Below are 20612 nucleotides of genomic sequence, written 5' to 3'. Positions count from 1 at the left end.
CCAACCACTAAGGCAGAGGTGATACGTGTATCTCAGCTGCAGGTGATCACGCTTGAGTTTTACGTGATATAATATTCAAATATCTCCTTCTGGGGATGTCGACATTGATGAATGAACCTTTGTGCTGCCGGATGACAGATGGGGTGCCACAAGAGGTATAGTAACTGTGTGTGGTCCGTCCAGTCAGCCGTGCTGCTATTGTGCACTAGCTGTGTGTCCAGCAGCATACTGGCTGTCATGAATGATGCAGAAGGTGCACATAACAAAGCTCCTGTCCTCAAGGAGTCTGCAGTCTATTTAGGGATGACATGACTTAGAAAAAACTACAAGAGTTACAGGATAGTAAAATTCAAACATCAAACATGTTTAATGAAAGAATTCATTCAGAAAAGAGAGGTCATTTTGGCTTTGGATGTCAGGAGAGGCTTCTTCACAGTGAGGTCAGACACTGAGCCAGGGTTTCAAGACTAGATAGGTTTCGAGCGGGTGAAGAAGGCATTTTTGGTCAAGGTGCACCCACTGTCTGCCATGGCATGGAGACCAGTTTGAGAAAAGTATGTTGAGGGAACAGAGAGAACGTGACTGTAGCGGAGGGAATGTGCATGCCCATTGTGGAGATAAACTGAATAAGTGCAGTTAGGCTCTGTTACAGATGGTTTTATATGACTGGATTAGAAGTTTGGACTTGGTTCAAAAGCATTGTAAGCTCCTGAATGGATAGTAGAGTATTGAAGGGACAATTGAGGGAGGAAGAAGGTTTGAATTAAGAGGCTGATTAGGTAGCTGTGTTGGGAGAGGTAAGCCGGGCAGTTATGGCTCAGCCTAGGTTGGTGGGAGGTATGAGGCGAATCAGAGAGAGGAGAAATATTTAAATGGATTTGATGGTTGATTATACATAGGTGTTGGAGTAGAGGAAGGAATAAAAAATTCCTTCAAGGTTTTGTATTTGAGCAACTGATTGAAATAAATATGTATCTCTTTTGTATCTTTAGAAGTGTCAAGCTTTTAAAGTTTGTCTCCTTTCAAATAATGATGAAATGTTTAAATGCCTTAGAGTAATACCTCCTTTCCTTCAATGGAAGCTGGTTGAGAGACGGTGAAAAGTGCCTGTAGACTCTTGCAGATCCTGGTTTTCCCCTTTGCTGTGGCTTTATGTCGAATAGTTGGAAATGGAGGGGAGAAAGGCATATTTTAAAATATCACTGCTGTCTCTCAGAGTTAACTTTATTTGTTGCAGAGGAAAAAACTCTTATTAGGGGAAGGAATGGCCATGCCCCAAAGAAAAGAAAAACTTAGAATATTTGAGAGTGGAAGACCTTTGTAGATGAATCATGTAAAACATTTGAAAGAAAGGGAAGCAAAGTTTAAAATTGAGATTGACTGTAGTTTAGAGACTTTCCAGTACCATCATGTATCTACAGATTAATAACTACGTTGGTTGAGAGCATTTCTAAATGGCCGAGTCACGATTTAGGTTTGAACTGAGTGCTTTTGGGAGACTTTAATTTCTTTTCTTCCAGCCACTCACCACTTAAAACATTTGCCTTCAGTCTTCAGAGTGCTCAGAGAAGCATGAACTATTATGCTAATCAAATATTTCTTCCTTTGTGTCTCTTCCATTGGATTAATGGGGCAAGATATCCTTTTCTAGTTGAAAGAAGCTGTAAATAAGTGTGAAATTATTCTGTTGCAGAATATGGCTCGAGCCTGGAAGATGATGTGGTGGGGGACACTTCGGGGTACTACCAGAGGATGTTGGTGGTCCTCCTTCAGGTACTGGGTGGAGGCTATTTGTGGCTTAAAAAATCTGAAGCCGGACTGGTCTGAATCTAGTTAAGTAAAGTCACTTAAAATTCTTTTAATTATTTCTGGTACTTGCTTGATTCTGGCTGTGTGGTGCCAGTGTGTGTTTGTGTTTCAGAATATCTGACCTGAACTCGTAGTAGGTAACTCATAGTTTTTTTTTTTTTTTTTTTTTGGATATCACTGTCCTCTTTTATTCATAGATTTTAAAATCAAGAGGGTCAGGTTGGTTTTGGACAGTGTTTGTGTGATAATGTAAAAATATTGTAGGATTGATAAGATCTTAATTAATGCATATTATTCCTAAGAGAAAAAGCTTTATGTGCATAACCATTAGGTGGAACCGTTTTTTTCTTTAGAACAAAAATATTCATGTAATCCAATAACGTGACATATTATCTCTTCTAGGCTAATAGAGACGCTGATGCTGGAATTGATGAAGCACAGGTTGAACAAGATGCTCAGGTGAGTGCGACTTAATATGTGATGACTTTATTATGACATAAATGAAAAGAAGAATCCATGCTAATGGCAAATCATAACATGTTGTAATAGCATCTAAAAATAGTCTAATGGGTCGTACAAATCATAAGACCCATGTAAGTAGATGTCTCTCATTTTGATCTGGCCAACAAAATGTTTTATCCCAAGGCTGAAGTGAAATAAAATAAATTACATGTAAATAATGAGTTCCACCTGGATATGTTATTTTCCTTTAGATTATGGGACATTCTCAAAATAGAGAATTTTACAAGAAAACCAGGTGTTATGGATTCTACTGCCAATGTCACTTGGCAGGAAAGGATAAAGAAGAAAAAATATTTTAGTGGTAAATGGTGTTTTATTACATAATAGATGACACGTTATTGTAGAATTTGAAAGTTCCTCCACCTTTCCTTTGATAGACTTCTAAACAGGATTGTTCTTTTGTCAGTTGCTCTTTAGTCACTCCCTAATGAAATTTTGTACTTAAGTGGCTTTTAAATTCCATTATAGTCTCAGTATGGTTTATAAAGTAGTCAAATGTAGGAAATAAGTGTTAGGAAATTTGAAACATGAGACCTGAAAACTGGAAAATGGTAATAAAGGAATTACTTGGGTTCCCAGAATCACATATCGTAGTCCTGTCTCTCTGGTCACATGTTTCAAATATAGGCATACCTTGGAGATATTGTGGGTTTTGGTTCTAGACCCCCACACTAAAGTGACTATCACCATAAAGCAAGTTACATGAATTATTTTGGTTTCCCAGTGCATATAGAAGTTATGTTTACACTGTACTTTAGTAACTGTGCAATAGCATTATATCTAAAAAACAATGTACCTCCCTTAAATAAAAAATACTTTATTGCTAAAAAAATGCCAAATCAATTACAATAGTAACATCAAAGATCACTGATCACAAATTTAATAATAATGAAAAAGTGTGAAATATTGTGAGAATTACCAAAATGTGACCCAGAGACACAAAGTGAGCAAATACTGTTGGAAAAACGGTACTGATAGACTTGCTTGACACAGGGTTTACAAACCTTCAGTTTGTGAAAAACGAAGTACCTGCAAAGCACAATAAAAAGAGGTATGCCTGTAATAAAATGTAAAATTTTGATTGCTAGTCATGCACCATTGAAAGGGGAAAAGCTATGTTCACTCCTCCAGTTGTCTGTTCTCTATGAAGTAACCATTGGATGTGTGATCTGACTTTGCTAATAGGAAAGAGGAGAACATTATTCTAATTTTGGGTGGGTTGATTTCGTAATGGTGTTGGGACGCTGTCATCTCTGTGTGGCTGGAGAGAGAAAAGGAAAGGAAATGCATGTTTGCTGAGGGCTGGCTGTGCGGTGTTTGGCACTCGCCTCACTATCCCTTATAAAGTGCAAACCTGTTGTGTCCCATCTCTGTTTAAAACCTTAAAACCCTTCAGTGGGTCTGACTGTCCGCAGGATAAAGTTCAAGCCCCTGAATGTGGTTTATAAGCTACTTCGTTATCTGTCCCTTGCTTTCTTATGCCTCCGTCTCTCTCTCTCTCTTACTTGCCCTCTCTTTCTCCTCCCGCCCCTTCTCCGCTCATTCACCTAATTCCTCTTCAGGGGTCAGTCCTCAAATTCGCTGCTCTTCAGGTCTCCCTGCCTGACCCCCAGGTGTGTGTCAGGTGCTCCTTACAGGGGAGACTATAGCATCTCAAGCTTCCTGTCACAGTTCTTGCCACCTAATACCAAAGCTGCCTATTTACTTGGCTGCCCGCGCAGGGCCCTCTGAGCTGTCAGTTCAGTTTGTATCCTTTGCCCCTGGCACATGGTTAGCACTTAGTAACCATGAGTCACTGATGAGTGACCCAGTGCATAACTCTAACATAGAGGGGATCATTTCCGTTTTCTAGATAAGGAAACTGAAGCTCAGGGGTTCGAGAAACAAGCCCATGGCCCCCACTGAGTGGGAATGGGGCTGGAATTTCCACCTGGGCCTATCTGACCCCAAAGCCCTTCCTCTTTCATAGACAACAGTCTTGGCGTTCTTCCCTGTTAGCTCCTCTCTCTCCTTTCTGCTACCGTAAAACGGGCTTATTAAGTATAGATTGGAAGGACAGATCCAGCTTAACCCTGCCTACTTGAGGGAACAGGGCCAGAGCAGCCTTACAAACCTGTACTCCCAAGCTGTTAGTGACCTTGCTCGTTGCTGAGATGCGCTTGTTGCTTTCCAGGCTTGCATTGTCTGTGGGTCTGTAGATGTGCAGGTTCTCACACTCCTGCTGTCAGGAGTGGGACTTCTGGATGCTTTTCAGGGGTCGTGGTCACGGCGAAAGGAGCAGCTTTAGTAGTGTCAGATGACTGCAGTGAGGCCTGCGTTAGCGGGCGGTGGGCAGAGTTCCCGGCACAGCAGGTGGTGTGATGAGAGCGCTGCTGCAGCGTGAGGCTACTGAACGGGAACAGTACATTGTTACCTCGTCTTCACTGATTTCTCTGCTTGGAGCACTCACTGTAGAGCGTGCTTCTCAGACTTTAATGTGCCTATAAGTCCTCTGGGGATCTCCTTAAACTGCAGATTCTGACTCAGTAGGTCTGGGAGGGGCCTGGGATCTGCATTTCTAACGAGCCCTCAGGTGATGCCCGTGCCGGTCCTGGGGCCACACTTTGAGTACTGAGGCTGTATAGGCGTCACTTTCCTCTGCTGCAGGGGACGTGACCATTCAGAGCCCTGAAGGGGAAACTTTGTACATCTGAAAACTGACTTATGAAGTTACTTTAAAATACCGCTGAAATAGTATCCAGGCTTTCTTTACCTTTTCAGTGACCAGGGACAACACAGAATACAGACTGGCTGTTGATCTTTGATTCATAAAAATGCTATTAATTAATTCAGCCTGTTGAAAACAATTACCCTTTCAGCGTTATGAAAAGGGAACACACCCATTTATACCTTGTAGCGAGGCTGCCTGGACTGTTATCGCTAATGGGAACCTCAGATCTCTTAACTGAGCGCCATCCACGACGACTAGGGGCCCTGCTCTAAGCATCTGAATTTTGTTCCCTACTGCTACCTGGCACTAAGAGGATTCCTGCTATTTCAGGGACTTGATAAGCCTCAGTGAGTCATTCACCTGGGAATTGAACATTTTGTAGTTAATTCACTTAACTTGTTAACATTTTTAATGCCTTGAACTGATTTTACTTTCTCCCCTACCAAATCCTTGTTTTATGCTTTCTCTGGAGAGAAAGTTGAACTCTTAAAGGAAGGAGGGAGAAGGGAATCAATGTTTATTGAGTACCTGCTATTGATTGCCTGACACTGTTCAGTGCATTTGTTATGTGAGTTATATAATCTCCATTAATAACTCCATAGAAATATTATTCCTACTGTGTAGGTGAAGACGCTGAGGCTCAGGAAGAGATTAAGTAACTCATCTAAGACTCACAGATAGGGCAGGACCAGTTCTAGTTTGATTCCAAAGCCTCGGTACTTTGCACTGAACCAGAGGTTATCAAACTGCTTGGGCTAAAGTGTCAAGCCCCCTGTGAGGGAGCGGGGCGGGTGGGGAGGTGTGAGGGTCCCGCATCCAGAAGAGCTCCTTGGATACTGGGCATCCTCATTTAAGCCTGACGTTAAGACAAGACAAAACAAAAAACTTTTAAGTATTGCTCTATATGATGATACCGTCATTATTATTGCATATGATTTAGTTAGTAGTAGCTTTAGACTAGGTAATGATCCCAGACGTAATTCTTCCAAGAAAATTAAGAGATTATAGTTAAAAATAGCCATCTCACCAGGTTTTTCCATACAACTGCTACAGCTACTAGAGAACATCCCTAGAAATATAGAACAATTGATAAGAAAGGAGGCTTCAGCAGCGCTTGCGGTATCGTAGAGGATGAGCCCTTCACCGCGTTTAGGCGTTAATGTGTACGCATCTCTTATCCGTATGTGGAGAACATACTAGAGGTAGTAGCCGGTATCTTTGGGATGTTGATACTCCTGGTAATTTAAATTTCCTTATTTATGTTTTGTCTCTGTTTTATAAAATTTATCAATGAACATGTGTAATTTTTGTAATTAGATTAAAAAAGTTATCTTAAGAGAGGTCTACAGCACCCTGATATAGTTGTAAGGTTTAGGTACTTGCATGACTTTCGTAGTAACACTCTTTTTAGTTTTGAAGCGCATGCTCACGTGACCAGGATTGATGTTGTTTATTTTTATCATTAAAATAAATTAACTTCAAAATTGAGTGTAAAGATGATTCTCTGGAAGTGTAATACAAAATAGATCTGTAGTAGCGTAGTCTACATTCTTAAACATACTGTGATCAAAATTTCTACATCCAAACACGTGGTTTGATCACCTCGTATCATTTGTTTTGCCACTTGTGGCCATAAAGGCAGCTCCGAGTAGTCGTCTCAGCAGATTGCATTTGGCTTGCTTTAATAGGTGTACTTACCTTGAAACGATTAAAAGGGTAGTATAGACATTTTAAAGATTGATTCTTTGGGTTTTAATAAATAATCTACAACCCAATAAGTGGACTCAGATTTAATGATGATGTTTGTATATAATTTTTTCAGCAATGATACGGACATTGGAAAACATGTATTCTTTTCCATGTAAAAAAGTAAATGTAGACACTCAAACTATTCAACAAGTATATGTTAAGTGCCTGCTGTATGCCAGGCACTGTGCTATACTCACAGTGTTTAAAAAATTCGTTGTGATCTCTTACAAATGGGAAAACTTTTTGTAGCTAGCATTGGTTAAATTTCAGTTGTAAAGAGAGAATGTGGAGTTTCATCATGTATTACTGAACAGCTACAGAGCAAGCAAAACAGAAAACACAGACCCCTTAGCTCCTAGTTAAACTTTCCCAGTCTGTAAATGGATGTATCAGCAGTGAGATAATCAGAACTTTCCACCAACCATATCATTGCTCCTGAATGATTGGAAGTCACGGTAGACATTTTGGGAACATTTAACCTGGCACCATTGCTCTGCTTTATTGCTTTGACACAGTTTAGTGGCAAGCTCCCAAGTAGCCCCAAACTTAGTGAGCTGAGTTTCAGAGTAGGAAACATCAGAATTGAAAAATATAAGGTGATGAATCAGGCAAATTAATATTCAGGGAATAAAACACAAGTGTGATTAAGAACCTGGAAATGAGATGGGAGAACAATTTATTAACTGAGGTTGAAATTTTCACAGGCTTTGTTTCAGGCTGGAGAACTTAAATGGGGAACAGATGAAGAAAAGTTTATTACTATCTTTGGAACACGAAGTGTGTCTCATTTGAGAAGGGGTGAGTGATAAAAATGTATGATACAGGTACTTTGATTAATTTTGAAAGTACAAGAGTCAGTATGCCAAATACCTGCTGCATAACAGGCTCTTACTGAATGGATCAGTTTTTAAATTTCTTCCTTTTGGTGACCTTGAGAAATCTCATAATTCTCTGCTGCTATTGTAGCTTTTACAAAACTTAGAGATCCTTAGTCCACTCTTTGCTATCAGGGTGATGAGGGAGATAGGCCTCTAGATTGTTACTCATAGTGACAAATCACTGAGCTATAGCTCACTACAAGTATTTCCTCTTAGATAGTGGTACCTAAGAGCTCACTTCTGGGTATTCATCAGTACTTGTGGCATCAAGTGGAAATAAGTTCACTGGCAAGTGACAGAAAACCCTACTAATAGTGGCTTTAACATTGGGCTTTCTGTAGGTAAGATTCCTTGGCTGATTTGGCAGGACCTAGGCTCTTTCTGTTTTTCTTCTCCGCTGTCCTTAGTGCTTTGGTTCTCTTTCTCATCTTTGGTACCTCATTGTCACACGATGACTGCTGTTGCTCCAAACATACCAACCATTTTCACAGCAAGAAGAAAAGAAAGGGGTAAACTCACCATATCTGTCTATTACTTTTAATAAGGAAAGAGAAAGATTTTTCAGAATCCTCTCCCACAGATTTCCCTTTAGATCTCATTGGTTATAACCAGTAAGGAGGGGCTGGGAAATGAGTGAACAAAGAACATTTATAGTCCATTGTTTTGGGCTTGGCACGTTGAGGCTCTGAACAAAATCAAGGTCTGTCAGCAAGGAGAAAGGGGAGATTTGTGTTTGGTAGGACAGTACCTGGTTAGACGAAGTATCTTTCTGGAAAGAGTGATTCTTATGTGATTAAGAAATTGTTTTCCTGTTTTCTAGTGTTTGACAAATACATGACTATATCAGGATTTCAAATTGAAGAAACCATTGACCGAGAGACTTCTGGTAATTTGGAACAACTGCTCCTTGCTGTCGGTAGGTAATTTTATAATGTATGTAATATTCATGGTGTTAAGAGTTAAAGTATTTTATTCAGTTGAAGCTGTATCTGAAAATAACCACCTATTTCTTTATAAAAAAAGAGCTTATCATGATATTTGGGTGAAGCAAACTCCTAAATTTCCAATTCAAAATCTGTCTTGATATTGGAAATACGTGAAATATCTGGTTATTTCATTTAATCTTATGGAAACATTAAGAGAATTGTTTAAAAATCATTTTGAAGCTGCATTAAAAGTATTACTGTTTCATTGTGAACCTGAAATGTGGGCATTGTTATCTCAGAGGCTTGTAAATGTTACTTCTGATATCTGTGGAATTTTATTTTTCTTTAGAATACCATCCTCACAGTTTTGAAGCAGACTGAGAAATTGGAATCTGATTTAGAATAAGTATCTTTGATATAATGGAAGATGTGTGATAGCAGTTATTTTTCTGAGTAAATAGTTTAGAATTTTATTTTAGCTAAATATTCAGAATAACCTGGAAAAATTGGAGAAACGAGTTTGTGCAGTTTATTGTCGTATTACGTACTCACCAAATTCCAGGGAGCATCTAGGTTGTGAGTTCCCTGTGGTCCCAGTTTTCGTATGGGTTTGGAGTGAACCTCTGTCTGCTGTCTGTTCTGAGTATTTGGTGTTGAGCTGAAGTTTTTGTGCTCTCCGTCTTCTGGAGAATACGCTAAATGTGTGCACGAACCAGCACTAACAGTGACCTTTCCTTTGAGTCCACAGTTAATGAATTTTAATAGAAGTCTTTTAGATGGCCCCTTCATAATAGAATACACATAAAAGTTATGACAGTTTTAGTTACTGGTGGCTGTTTTCATAAGCACTGGAAAAGAACACACCACCCCCAACCAAGGATTTGTTATTTTTGCATATTAAGGAATTTTTATGATAGTTTCTGAAGCTGAGCAGGCTGAGTTCTGAGGAGCCCTAACACACAATAGACAGGTGCGTGTTCAGGGAAGATGCTCTTTTCTGTTACCAGTTCATCTGGATGTTTCTACCAAAATGGGTGAGTCTCATGCTGCTCTGTGTGAACCGTGGATGTTATATCAATAGAATACAGAGGGAATACCTATATTAAGGTTCCAGACAGATAGTCTAAGATTTGTCAGATTAGATGGGGTAGTAATCTTGCATTATTTGCTTGACTATATTGGAATGAAAACTCCCAGGAGGTTTGTATAATTTACTGGGGATGAAGAAGGTTGTGGCTTAACAGCCCAGGCTGCCAAAACTGTTACAGCAAAAAGGTGCTCATAGAAGAAAGGGGCACTGAAAAACTTGCAGCCCCTGTCCGACGTGCCTTTCTGTGTAGAACTCAGAACTCTAAGGAAAACTCAAGCCGGTATCTATGGAGATTCTCTGTAGTCAGGAGATCAGAGCAGCTTGCAAATGAGCAGCTCTTGAGCCTGTGTTACTTTCGTACTGTATTTAAGTAGAGCTATAAGCGTAAGGCAGCTTTGATTTTAATTACTTTATCCTTTTCACATCAGAATAGCGTTTGACCATTATATTACTTATTTTCGTAGTGAAATCCATTCGCAGTATACCTGCCTACCTTGCAGAAACCCTCTACTATGCTATGAAGGTAAGTGCATGCCTTGAATCTTCTATCTAATTAATTTATCTCTCTAGTGTGTTTTAGATGATAGACTTTGAGGGTTTTTTCCTCCTTAAAACAGGTAGTTCAGTTCTACTAAATTGTTTTACTTTATTGACTCACCCCAACTCAGGGGAGTTTGATGCTATAATTGACATTTTTAAACACTGTGCCTCTCTTTTGTTCTTTTTTAAAGGGAGCTGGGACAGATGATCATACCCTTATCAGAGTTGTGGTTTCCAGAAGTGAGATCGATCTGTGTAACATTAAGAAGGAGTTTAGGAAGAATTTTGCCACCTCTCTTTATTCCATGATTAAGGTAGTAGAACCTTTCTTTAAATTATGTTTAGAAATCCACAGCAGACCAGTGCATAGCTTGCAAGACATGGGTGGGAGAGCCTCATTCCTGTGTTAAGTTTAGAATTTTAGGGATGTGCTTAGAGCTGTGAGTTACAAAGTTTGGCGTAATGTCCCCTGAAGTAGGGGTGATGGCTCCTGAGTGAAAGATCGGCTCTCGGTGAGGCCGAGGCTCCTGGTGAGCTTAGACGCGTTATTTAGTAGTGGTGACAGACGACTCACTGAACCCAGTCTTGTCCATGATAATAATACGTTTGTTCTTCCTGTCTTTTATCAGTTCAAGCTGTCTTTATTAGTTTCTCCTTTCTTTCATATCGGTCTTTCCTTTCTTTGTTGTCTGTTATCCCCTTATCTCTGGTATTGGTTCATAGTTCAGGAAAGAACCGACCAGGTCATTTCAGGAGTAAGTAAACAGCTTAAGTATTACTGTCATTTTCATCCTTTTAAAAGCAAGGGACGCTGTGGCCTGTAATTAAATTTGGCTTAAGGCCTTTTGACTTCCTCATTCTTTCTTTTCCTCCCTGCCTCCTTTCCATCCTTCCCTCCTTCCTTCCTGTCTCTGTCTGTCTTTCTGTCTATCTTTTTTTGTCTCTCTGTCTTGGTCTTTCTCTTTGATAAAGGGGAATGTGGGCTGTGTGCAAAGCAGCATCTCAGTTGGGACAGCGTTGAACTTTGTGTGTGCGTGGTGTGCTGGGCTGAAGGGTACTAGAGGGTTCTCCCAGTGACTCATAGCTTGAAACGTTAACTTATCCCACACATCTGTGCATGACACAGCAGAGGCAACAAGTACCTTTCCCTTCCGTCTTCGAGGCAAAGCCATACCAGGCAGGCGGTCCCAGCATTGCCCCCCGTAGCCAGCCATATGCTCTGTGATAGGACAGGGGTCCCCAACTCCCGGGATGTAATGCCTGATGATCTGAGTTGGAGCTGATGTAATAATAATAGAAATAAAGTACACAATAAATGTAATGCCCTTGAATCATCCCGAAACCATCCCCTGTCCCCCCAGTCCTTGGAAAAATTGTCTTCCATGAAAACAGTCCCTGGTGCCAAAAAGGTTAGGGACTGCTGTGATGAGAGACTTAGAGTTTGTTTAGAAACCTTGACTTGAACATGGTTGTAAAAGCTTCCCTGTTCTCTGTGTTACTAGAGGGAAGAACGTACTTCACTGTCTTAGGTAGAACTGTGCTTTTAAGGGGTAAAATTAGAAAGTTAAACATCAGTTGCATCAGTAGGAAATTCTCTGTAAAACATTCCTGATGCGAAAGGCACTCACAGAGAGATTACCCACTTGGGAGAAACGTCATGTGAATAAAATCTGCTGCCAGATATGTCTTGGTTTTTTATTTTCTGTGGCTTCTGTGAGTCATGGGGGTTAACGGAGTACATTTGGGTTTCAGGGGGACACATCTGGGGACTATAAGAAAGCCCTCCTGCTGCTCTGTGGAGAAGATGACTGATGTGCGCCTGGGGAGAGACCCCACACCGTGCCTGCCGCCGTCACCACTGCCTTCCTGCAGTGCATCTCACTGCACTTCCTGCACGCCAGAGCCTGGCACGTGGCCTTATTCATGCTAGCATGCTATGACCAAAACATATATGTTGTAGAAGAAAATAGCGGTGCTCCTTTCTGATCTTCACTTAAAATCCTTCTCTTTCACTGTCGTAGTCCTGAAGTGTACTTATGTTACTAAGACTAAAAGTCTGGATCATTTATATTTTCCTTTAAGAGGTCAGACTGCTTTCAGCCTTTTTTAAAAACTTCATTTATATTAAATTTATAACCGCATTACCTTAACCGGAACCTTAGCCTTGAAATTGTGAACTCCTGGAAATGTTATTAATCAAGTTTGCTACTAAATTAAACCTGAAAAAATTATGGTGGTTGCATTCAAAGGATTAATGAATAATAAACATTACCTTCCTCCTGAATTACGTGTGGGTGTATGTCTAAAGAAAACTTATTTAATTTACCTACTTAACAATGATATGTTTTTTTCAAGCTAGTCAGTTGACAGTGTTGTCAGTTGACAACTGAATTTATAGTTGGCTTTTGGGTGAAAAGCTTGAAATACAACATGCAAAATGAATTGGCTGTGCAGTGTGGAATGAGGGAAGAGTTGAAGGGGGTCTCTGATTTATTGGTGGCATGTTTATGTGGGCATCAATTAAAGCAATGCTTATGCTAGTTGCTTAGTAGAAAAGCTGATTTTAAAACCTAACCTAAAATTTCAGAGTGTTACTTTTCACTTTCCTATTATCAACTTGTTTTTCCTGTTTTCATCTACTACCTTCTTTGAGATAAAAAAGCAGGCGATATAGAGGCAAAAAGAGAGAAGCGGCTTCTTTCTCTCTTCTAATATTTACCTTTCAGTTTTCTGCTTTCAAACTGCTTCTTGAATTGGTGTCAATTTCCTTTTTTCACTTACTCCCTTATAAATGTGTTTTTTTAAAAGCAAGTGATTGCTATTAATAAGACATTTTAATAAATGGACTACTCTCCTACTGAAAACTCTTAATTAGTGATATCGTTCTTTTCACAAGCTTGGCTGGTCATCAGAATAACCATGAGAGCTTTGAAAATTATGTGTATGTATATATGACATGCTATTTTTTTTTTTTTTCAAAAGCTCCATAGGCAATTGTAATGCAGAGCCAAGTGGAGAATCAACTGCCTGTACTGCCCCCAACCCCGCATACTGAGATATAATTGACATACAACACTGATAGGTTTAAGGCGTACAGCATAATGGCTTGACTTACGTATATTGAAAAATGATTATCACAGTAAGTTTAGCTAATGTCTATCATCTCATATAAATTAAAAAAAAGAAAGAAGAAAATGTTTCTCCTGGTGATGAGAACTCTTAGGGTTCTCTCCTAACAAGTTCCAAAAGGCCAGACAGCAGTGTTAACTATAGTTACATTGAACGTTACATCCCCAGGACTTACTTATCTCATAACTGGAAGTTTGTACCTTTTGTCCACTTTCTTCCAATTCCCCACTCCCCACCCCTGCTTCTGAGAACCACAAATCTGACCCCTTTTTCTAATAGTATTTGTTTGTTTGCTTTTTAGATTGTACATGTAAATGAGATCGTGCAGTATTTGTCTCTCTCTGACTTACTTCACTGAGCATAATTCCCTCAAGATCCATCCACGTTGTCCCAAATGACAAGACGTTCATTTTTACGGATGAATAATATTCTACTCTTTGTGCGTGTGTGTGTGTGTGTGTGTGTGTGTGTGTGTGTAGCTATCACTTTTTCTTTGTCCATTCATTCATTGATGGATACTTAGGTTGCTTCTATATCTTGACTACTGTAAATAATGAACATGGGGGTGCCTATATCTTTTTGAGTTAGTGTCCTCATTTTCTTTGGATAAGTACCTAGAAGTGGAACTGCTGGATCATATGGTAGTTTATTTTTAATTTTTTGAGGACCCTCCATGCTATTTTCCATGGGGGCTGTACAAATTTACATTCCCACCAACAGTACACAAGGGTTCCCTTTTCTCCACATTCTCGTCAACATTTGTTATTTCTTGTCTTTTTCATAATAGCCATTCTAACAGGGGCAAGATGACATCTCATTGTGGTTTTGATTTACATTTTCCTGATTAGTGATGTTGAGCACCTTATCATGTACCTGTTTTGGCCATCCATATGTCTTTTATAGGAAAATGTCTATTCAGACCCTCTGCCCATTTTTTCATTGGATTATTTTTTGTTATTATTATTTGAATTCTTTATATATTTTGGATATTAACCCCTTATCAGACGTATGATTTGCAAATATTTTCTCCCATTCTGTAAGTTGCCTTTTAATTTTGTTGATGGTTTCCTTTGCTGTGCAGAAGCTTTTAGATTGATGTAACCCCACATGTTTATATTTGCTATTGTTGCTTTTGCTTTTGGTGTCCAAAAAATCATCACCAAGACTGATGTCAAGGAGCTGACCACCTATGTTTTCTTCTAGGAGTTTTGTGGTTTCAGGTCTTATATTCAAATCTTTAATCCGTTCTGAGTTAATTTTTGTGTATGGTGTAGTTTAGTGGTCCAGTTTCATTTTTTTACATGTGGCTGTAAATTTCCCAGCACTATTTATTGGAGAGACTGTTCTTTTCCCGTTGTATATTCTTGGCTCCTTTGTCAAACATTAATTGACCATATATCCCTAGGTTTATTTCTGGTCTCGATTCTATTGTGTTGATCTATGTGTCTGTTTTTATGCCAATACCGGACTGTTTTGGTTACTGTAACTGTGTAATACAGTTTGAAATCAGAAAGCATGTTGCCTCCAACTTTGTTTTTCTTTCTCCAGATTGCTTTGGCCATTCGGCGTCTTTTGTGGTTACATACAAATTTTAGGATTGTTTGTTCTATTTCTGTGAAAAATACCATTGAAATTTTGATAGGGATTGCATTGAATCTGTGGATTGCTTTGGGTAATATGGACATTTTAACAATATTAATTATTCTAATCTATGAACATGGAATATCTTTCCATTTATTGTGTCTTCTTGAATTTCTTTCATCAATGTCTTATAGTTTTCAGTGTAGAGGTTTTTCACCTCCTTGGTTAAATTTATTCCTAAGTATTTTATTCTTCTTGATGCAATAGTAAATGGAATTGTTTTCTTAATTTCTCTTCCTGATTGTTTGTTATAAGTGTATAGAAGTGCAACAGGTTTATGTATATTATTTTTTTTATCCTGTAACTTTACTGAATTCACTTATTCTAGCAGTTTTTTGGTGGAGTCTTTAGGGTTTTCTCTTTAGTATCATGTCATCTGCAAAAAAATGACAGTTTTACTTCTTCCTTTCAGTCTGCTGTCTCTGTGCTGTGCCCTGAGTAGGGGTAACCAGTCAAGGATTATTTGTTTGTAAGAGTCCTGTGGGACATACGAGTGCAAGCCCCGCTGGCCACCAGAGCCAGGTAACCACGAGATGTCTCCTGAGCAGTAGCTGCAAAAATTGTTGCATCATACAAGTGCACCAGCTCCTTCCTGGGAGAGACTGGCAGTCTGGAGCGAGGCAGAGTGAGTGTGCAAAGGTGGCACCCACGGGCATCCTTCCCCAGAGAGCACCTCTACAGGTCCCTATAATTGTGCCAAACCAGAAGCCTGCCCTCTTATCAAAGCTCCAAGATAAGCAAATAGGTCTCTTACACAGAAAGACTGAGGGTGTGTTTTTGTCTGCTGTCTGTGAAGTGCCCTGAGAGTGGCAGTCGGCCAAGAACTATCCCCACATTTGTTACAGCCTCAGGTAGGCAAGCAGCGGCTGACCACCAGAGCCAAGGGATCAAGGGGTGTCCCCTGGGCGGCAGCCACAAAAACCAGGGCACCAGACTAAAAACTGGGGCACCAGATATGTGCCCAAGCTCCCCTGTGGGAGATACCGGTAACCTGGAGCGTTGCAGAGGGAGAGCACGAAGATAGTGCCTGCCCTCCAGGGTCTCTGGAGAGAATTACAGTTAGCCCTAAGCTGTGTGTTCAATTAGAAACCTGCCCCTCAGGATGCAGCCAGGAAGGTATAACAGGCCTCTTTCACAGAGAGACTGGGTGCCTCAGTCTTTTGCATCTCTGCTGTGCGCTGGAGGTAGCCAGTTAGGAGCTCTTTCTCCATTTGTTACAGTTCCACGGGACCTGTGAATGTGAGCTGCGCTGGCCGCCAGAGCAGGCGATTTAGATGTGGACACATCTGGGCAGCAGCCGCAACACTTGGAGCACCAGATGAGTGTGTAAGCTCTTTTCTGGACATACCAGTGGCCTGGAGCGAGGCACAGGGAGAGTGAGATATGGTGCCTGCTGGCCTCTATCTTTGGAGAATATTTCAGGAGGCCTTTAGAGGTGTGTTCAGTTAGATGCCTGCCCCTCAGGCTGACACTTTAAGATATTCACACAAGTCTCTTTCACAGAAAGTGTGGGCACTCTTCAGTTGGCTGCCTCTGTGCTGGGCCCTGGGTGGGTGATCTGTGCCAGTCTGTTAAGAACTGTTTCTCAGTTTGCTGTAGTCTTGTAGGTCTCATGGATATGAGCCCTACTGGTTTTCAAAAGCCAGATATGTTGAGGGTTTGTCAGGGGTAGGTGTTAAAAATCGGTGTGCCTGGTATATGGTTCAAACCCTTAGCTCCTCCGGGAGAAGCTTGGGGTTTTGAGTTCCGTCCCCATTGTGGGGTGTCGCTCTGGGGTGGGGTTTATGGTGAGATTGTGTCTCAGCCTCTCCTACCTGCTTCACTGTGGGGTTTTTCCTCATTTGTTTGATGTGTAGGAGTCACTCAGCTAGGTGTGTTTTTCTTTTAACCCTACAGAGGAAATTGTTCCCTATGTAGCTGTAGATTTGGTGTGTCTGTTAGAGAGGGTAAATTCAGGATCCTCCTATGTTGCCATCTTGAACCAGACTCTTGGGTTTTCTTCTTTTTCTATTGATAAGGTGAATTACATCAACTGATTTTCAAATCTTGAACAATCTTGCATTCCCAGGATGAACTGCACTTTGTCATAATGCTTTATCACTTTTCTATATTACTGGATTGGTTTTGCTAATATATTTTTGAGAATTTTTGTTTCTATGTTCATGAGAGACACTGGTCTGCAGTTTTCTTTTACTGAAATATGTTTTTGTCTAGTTTTGGTATCAGAGTAATGCTACTGTCATAAAATGAGTTGGGAAGTATTTCTATTCTATCTTGTGCAAGTCTGTGTAGAACTGGTATGAAAAATTTCCGTGTATGTTTGGTACATTTTCCAGTGAAGCCTGTCATGAGCTTTTTTTTTTTTGGAAACTTTTAAACTACAAATTCAAATATCTATCTATCTGATATTTATTTTTTTTATTTTTATTTTTTTGGCCATGCCTTGTGGCATGCAGGATCTTAGTTCCCCAACCAGGGAGATTGAACCTGTGCCCCCTGCATTGGAAGCATGGAGTCTTAACCACTGGACCGCCAGGGGAGTGCCACTATCTGATTTTTAATATATAGACATCACGTATTCATCACAAACTCAGTGGCTTAAAATAACACAAATTATTATCTGACAGTTCAAGGGGTTGGAAATTCAAAAGCATTCTCACTGGGCTAAAATAAAGGCATTGGCAGGACTGTGCTCCAATCTGGAGGCTCTAGAGGAGAACCCATCTCCTTGTCTATTCCAGCTTCTAGAGGATGCCTGGATTCCTTAGCTCTTGGGCCCTTCCTGCATCTCCAAAGCCAACAATTAATTCACTGCAATTTCTGCTTTCTGACCTCACATCTTCTCTGTCTCCGACTTTTTTAAGGACCTTTGTTGTTTACACTGGTCTTGCCTGGGTAGTCCAGGGGCTCTTTCCATTTCAAAGTCACATCTGCAAATACCTTTTAGCCATATGAAGTCATGTACTCACAGATTCCCGGGATTAAGACATGGATTTTTTTTTTTTTTGAGTGGGAGTGGGGGCATTTTTCTGCCAACCACAGATGGTTTCCAAAAAATGTTTTTGTGGTATACACAGTATTTTCCCTTTATTAGGGTAGGAATGATGCTCTACATCCTACGTATAAGTGAAACTTCCAAATGATATATACCCTTAGTTAATTTAGCTGACATAAATGGGGAAAAACATTTTATGACCGGATTTTGAATGTATACTTAATTTTAATGATCAAAAACCTCTGAGGAGGTTTTTCCCGCCTTGAACATGGGTATGTACACATGCGCTTTGAAGAATCTCCCACCAAGTCTGTGGCAGTCTATCTTGTGACAGTGGGTGGTGCTGTTGGCATAAATTTACTTCCATCACATAAAACTGCACTTCTACTTAACGGAACTTGTTGATTTTTCAGCAGCAGAGGGTGTTCCTACACAATCTTCCTCCCCGCAACACTCAGACAAAAAGTGAATTTAAAATTTAATACCCTACTTGGTTACTCATCTGTCACTTGGTGGCTTAGAATCATCTTGTTTTCCCTGGTTTAGGGTGTTCAGTGTTTTCTGAAGCACTGGTTTGTCTTTTCCCCCTGAGATGTTCGGTAGTTAAGTCTCACCTGCTCTCCTGCTCCCAACCCTGTAAATGGAGCACGGAACACGTCACCTTCCCCTGTAAAGTCTTTGGATATTTTCTATGGATGATGTATATTTCTCTTCATTTTTCAACCTGACAGCATTTAAAGATACAGCCAGAGGTGCACATAGAGAAAAAAAAATTCCCTTCTGCAGAATGAATTTGTCTTCTGGGTTTTGATACTTGAAATGAAGGAATATTTTAAAAATTTAAATTCACTTTTTTTAAACCGTTGTCTTTTCATACACAAATGTCTAAAGCTATATTCATCACACATCCCACAGACAAGTTTGCCCTCCCAAATTCCCTGTTTTGGGTAGTAGCTCTAAAATTCTTCTAATTATTCAGTCTCAAAACTTTGGGACTATTTTTATATCCTCCCTTTCTATGTCTTTCATGTTAAACTAATTATCAATCAAGTCCAAATAATTCTTCCTTCATTATGTCTATCACATCTGCCCCCTCCTTTCCATTCCTGCTACTCCCCTATTTCTAGAACTAACTAACTTATTACTACACAAATGACTTCTTTTTATTAAAGAAACATTTCTTTATTTTTTATCAAAGCAATAAATGCACCAGGTAAAAAAGTCAAAAAATGTGGAAGTATAAGGAAAAGAAGTCCTTATCCTCTCACTTCCCAGCCTGTTCCATTCTTCATTGGGGTGGGTGTCAAAAGCCTTAAATAGCCTTAAAGCCTTAAACATTTTTATCATTTTCCATTTAAATTTTTCCAGGAAGTTTCATCCATCAAATATATATATTTGTATGTAATACTTGTAATACTACTATGTATACATACTACTCTTTCCTCATTTATTCATTTCAAGGTTTTCTATTGGTTCTGTGCTGTAATAGGTGGTGATCAAGCTCATCTACCCCACTTTCCTTTCATCTTCTCTTCTCCCTCCTCTCAGTGTTCATACGTTGCTCTTCTTAGTTCCTCTCAGGTTACCTATGTACCTTTAAACAATATATTTACATTTTCATTTTTTGTTCCCACAACTGTCAAAGAATCTCTAGAACTCTCATTTGGAAGGTAAGGGTACTAGAGACACTTCACCTCTCCTCTCCCCTTTTCATCTTCCAACTCTTGTCAACTGTAATTTTGCTTTGTAAATGGTCAGGATTAATCCTATAAACACTCTGGTCTATGGTCCCAGTTAAGTCTTTTGTCAGTATATTGATCCTACAATTTGAAATGGAAAAGTTCAGATTATTGACTAATCTCTAACCTAGCTGTGTTCTATGATTTTATTTCCCTCCTGGTATACTTTTTTTTTTTTCACACACACACACTGTATTTTATTTTTACAAGAGATAAATAAACTGACACCTCCTGGTATATTTTTATCTTCCAACGTCATGATATCTGCCTTTATTGTTTCTTAAGTGTCTATAATATCCAAGCATTGTGGGAACTCTACGGCACCTTCCCCACATTTTTCCTCCTGGGATTTGTTTCCTGGAGCCCCCATCCTTTGATTGGACTGATTTCTCTCTAGACCTGCTGCCTACTGGGCACCTCCAAATATCAGCATGTGCATGGCTTGGCTCTGAGGGTGGCCATACTCACTATCCAACCTGGTTCTGCTTAGACGTGCCCTGCAATCTTTTTAAAAGATCTCCCCTTCCCTCCCCTCCCCGCCTCCCTTCCCTTCCCCACTCCTCTCCCCTCCTCTCCTCCTCTCCCCTCTCCTCTCCTCTCTGTTTCCTTCCTCCCTCCCTCCGTCCTTTCCTTCTTTCCTTCCTTTTTTGTTTTGTGGCTGGGGGTAGGGGTAAGGAGTTGGTGAGAGGGGTTCTGAGCTCCAGGGTATTGTGTGTGTATGTGCCTTGTTTCATATACAGATTTTCAATTAATTCTTCTGTTTTAGGTCCTGCATGCCATTCTCACCTCCATGCTACTTGATATTTGTGAGGCACAATCTTTTCTGGGGTGCGTGGGGCAGTCTGTCTTTCTCATTGTGTGCAGCCTCTTTTCTGTGTATTTTT

The 20612-nt window shown here is 40.0% G+C and overlaps 1 protein-coding gene across 2 annotated transcripts in view; it reads left to right on the top strand.

The window, feature by feature from the left end:
• ANXA5 (annexin A5) overlaps positions 1-12508 on the top strand; it is a 31038-nt gene extending 18530 nt beyond the window's left edge. For both annotated transcript variants that reach the window (XM_082389722.1, XM_082389721.1), the window contains exons 7-13: positions 1694-1773; positions 2212-2268; positions 7495-7588; positions 8489-8584; positions 10149-10207; positions 10416-10538; positions 11977-12508. In XM_082389722.1, coding sequence (XP_082245848.1) covers positions 1694-1773; positions 2212-2268; positions 7495-7588; positions 8489-8584; positions 10149-10207; positions 10416-10538; positions 11977-12036 — 569 coding nt within the window. In that variant the 3' untranslated portion in view covers positions 12037-12508. The remainder of the gene's footprint in view (positions 1-1693; positions 1774-2211; positions 2269-7494; positions 7589-8488; positions 8585-10148; positions 10208-10415; positions 10539-11976) is intronic.
• Positions 12509-20612: the final 8104 nt, after the last annotated feature.

Source organism: Balaenoptera borealis (assembly GCF_965194805.1).
Source record: "Balaenoptera borealis genome assembly, chromosome: 4".
Classification (NCBI taxonomy): domain Eukaryota; kingdom Metazoa; phylum Chordata; class Mammalia; order Artiodactyla; family Balaenopteridae; genus Balaenoptera; species Balaenoptera borealis.
Note: the sequence above shows the minus strand (reverse complement) of the source record. Positions and strands in the feature narration are given on the sequence as shown.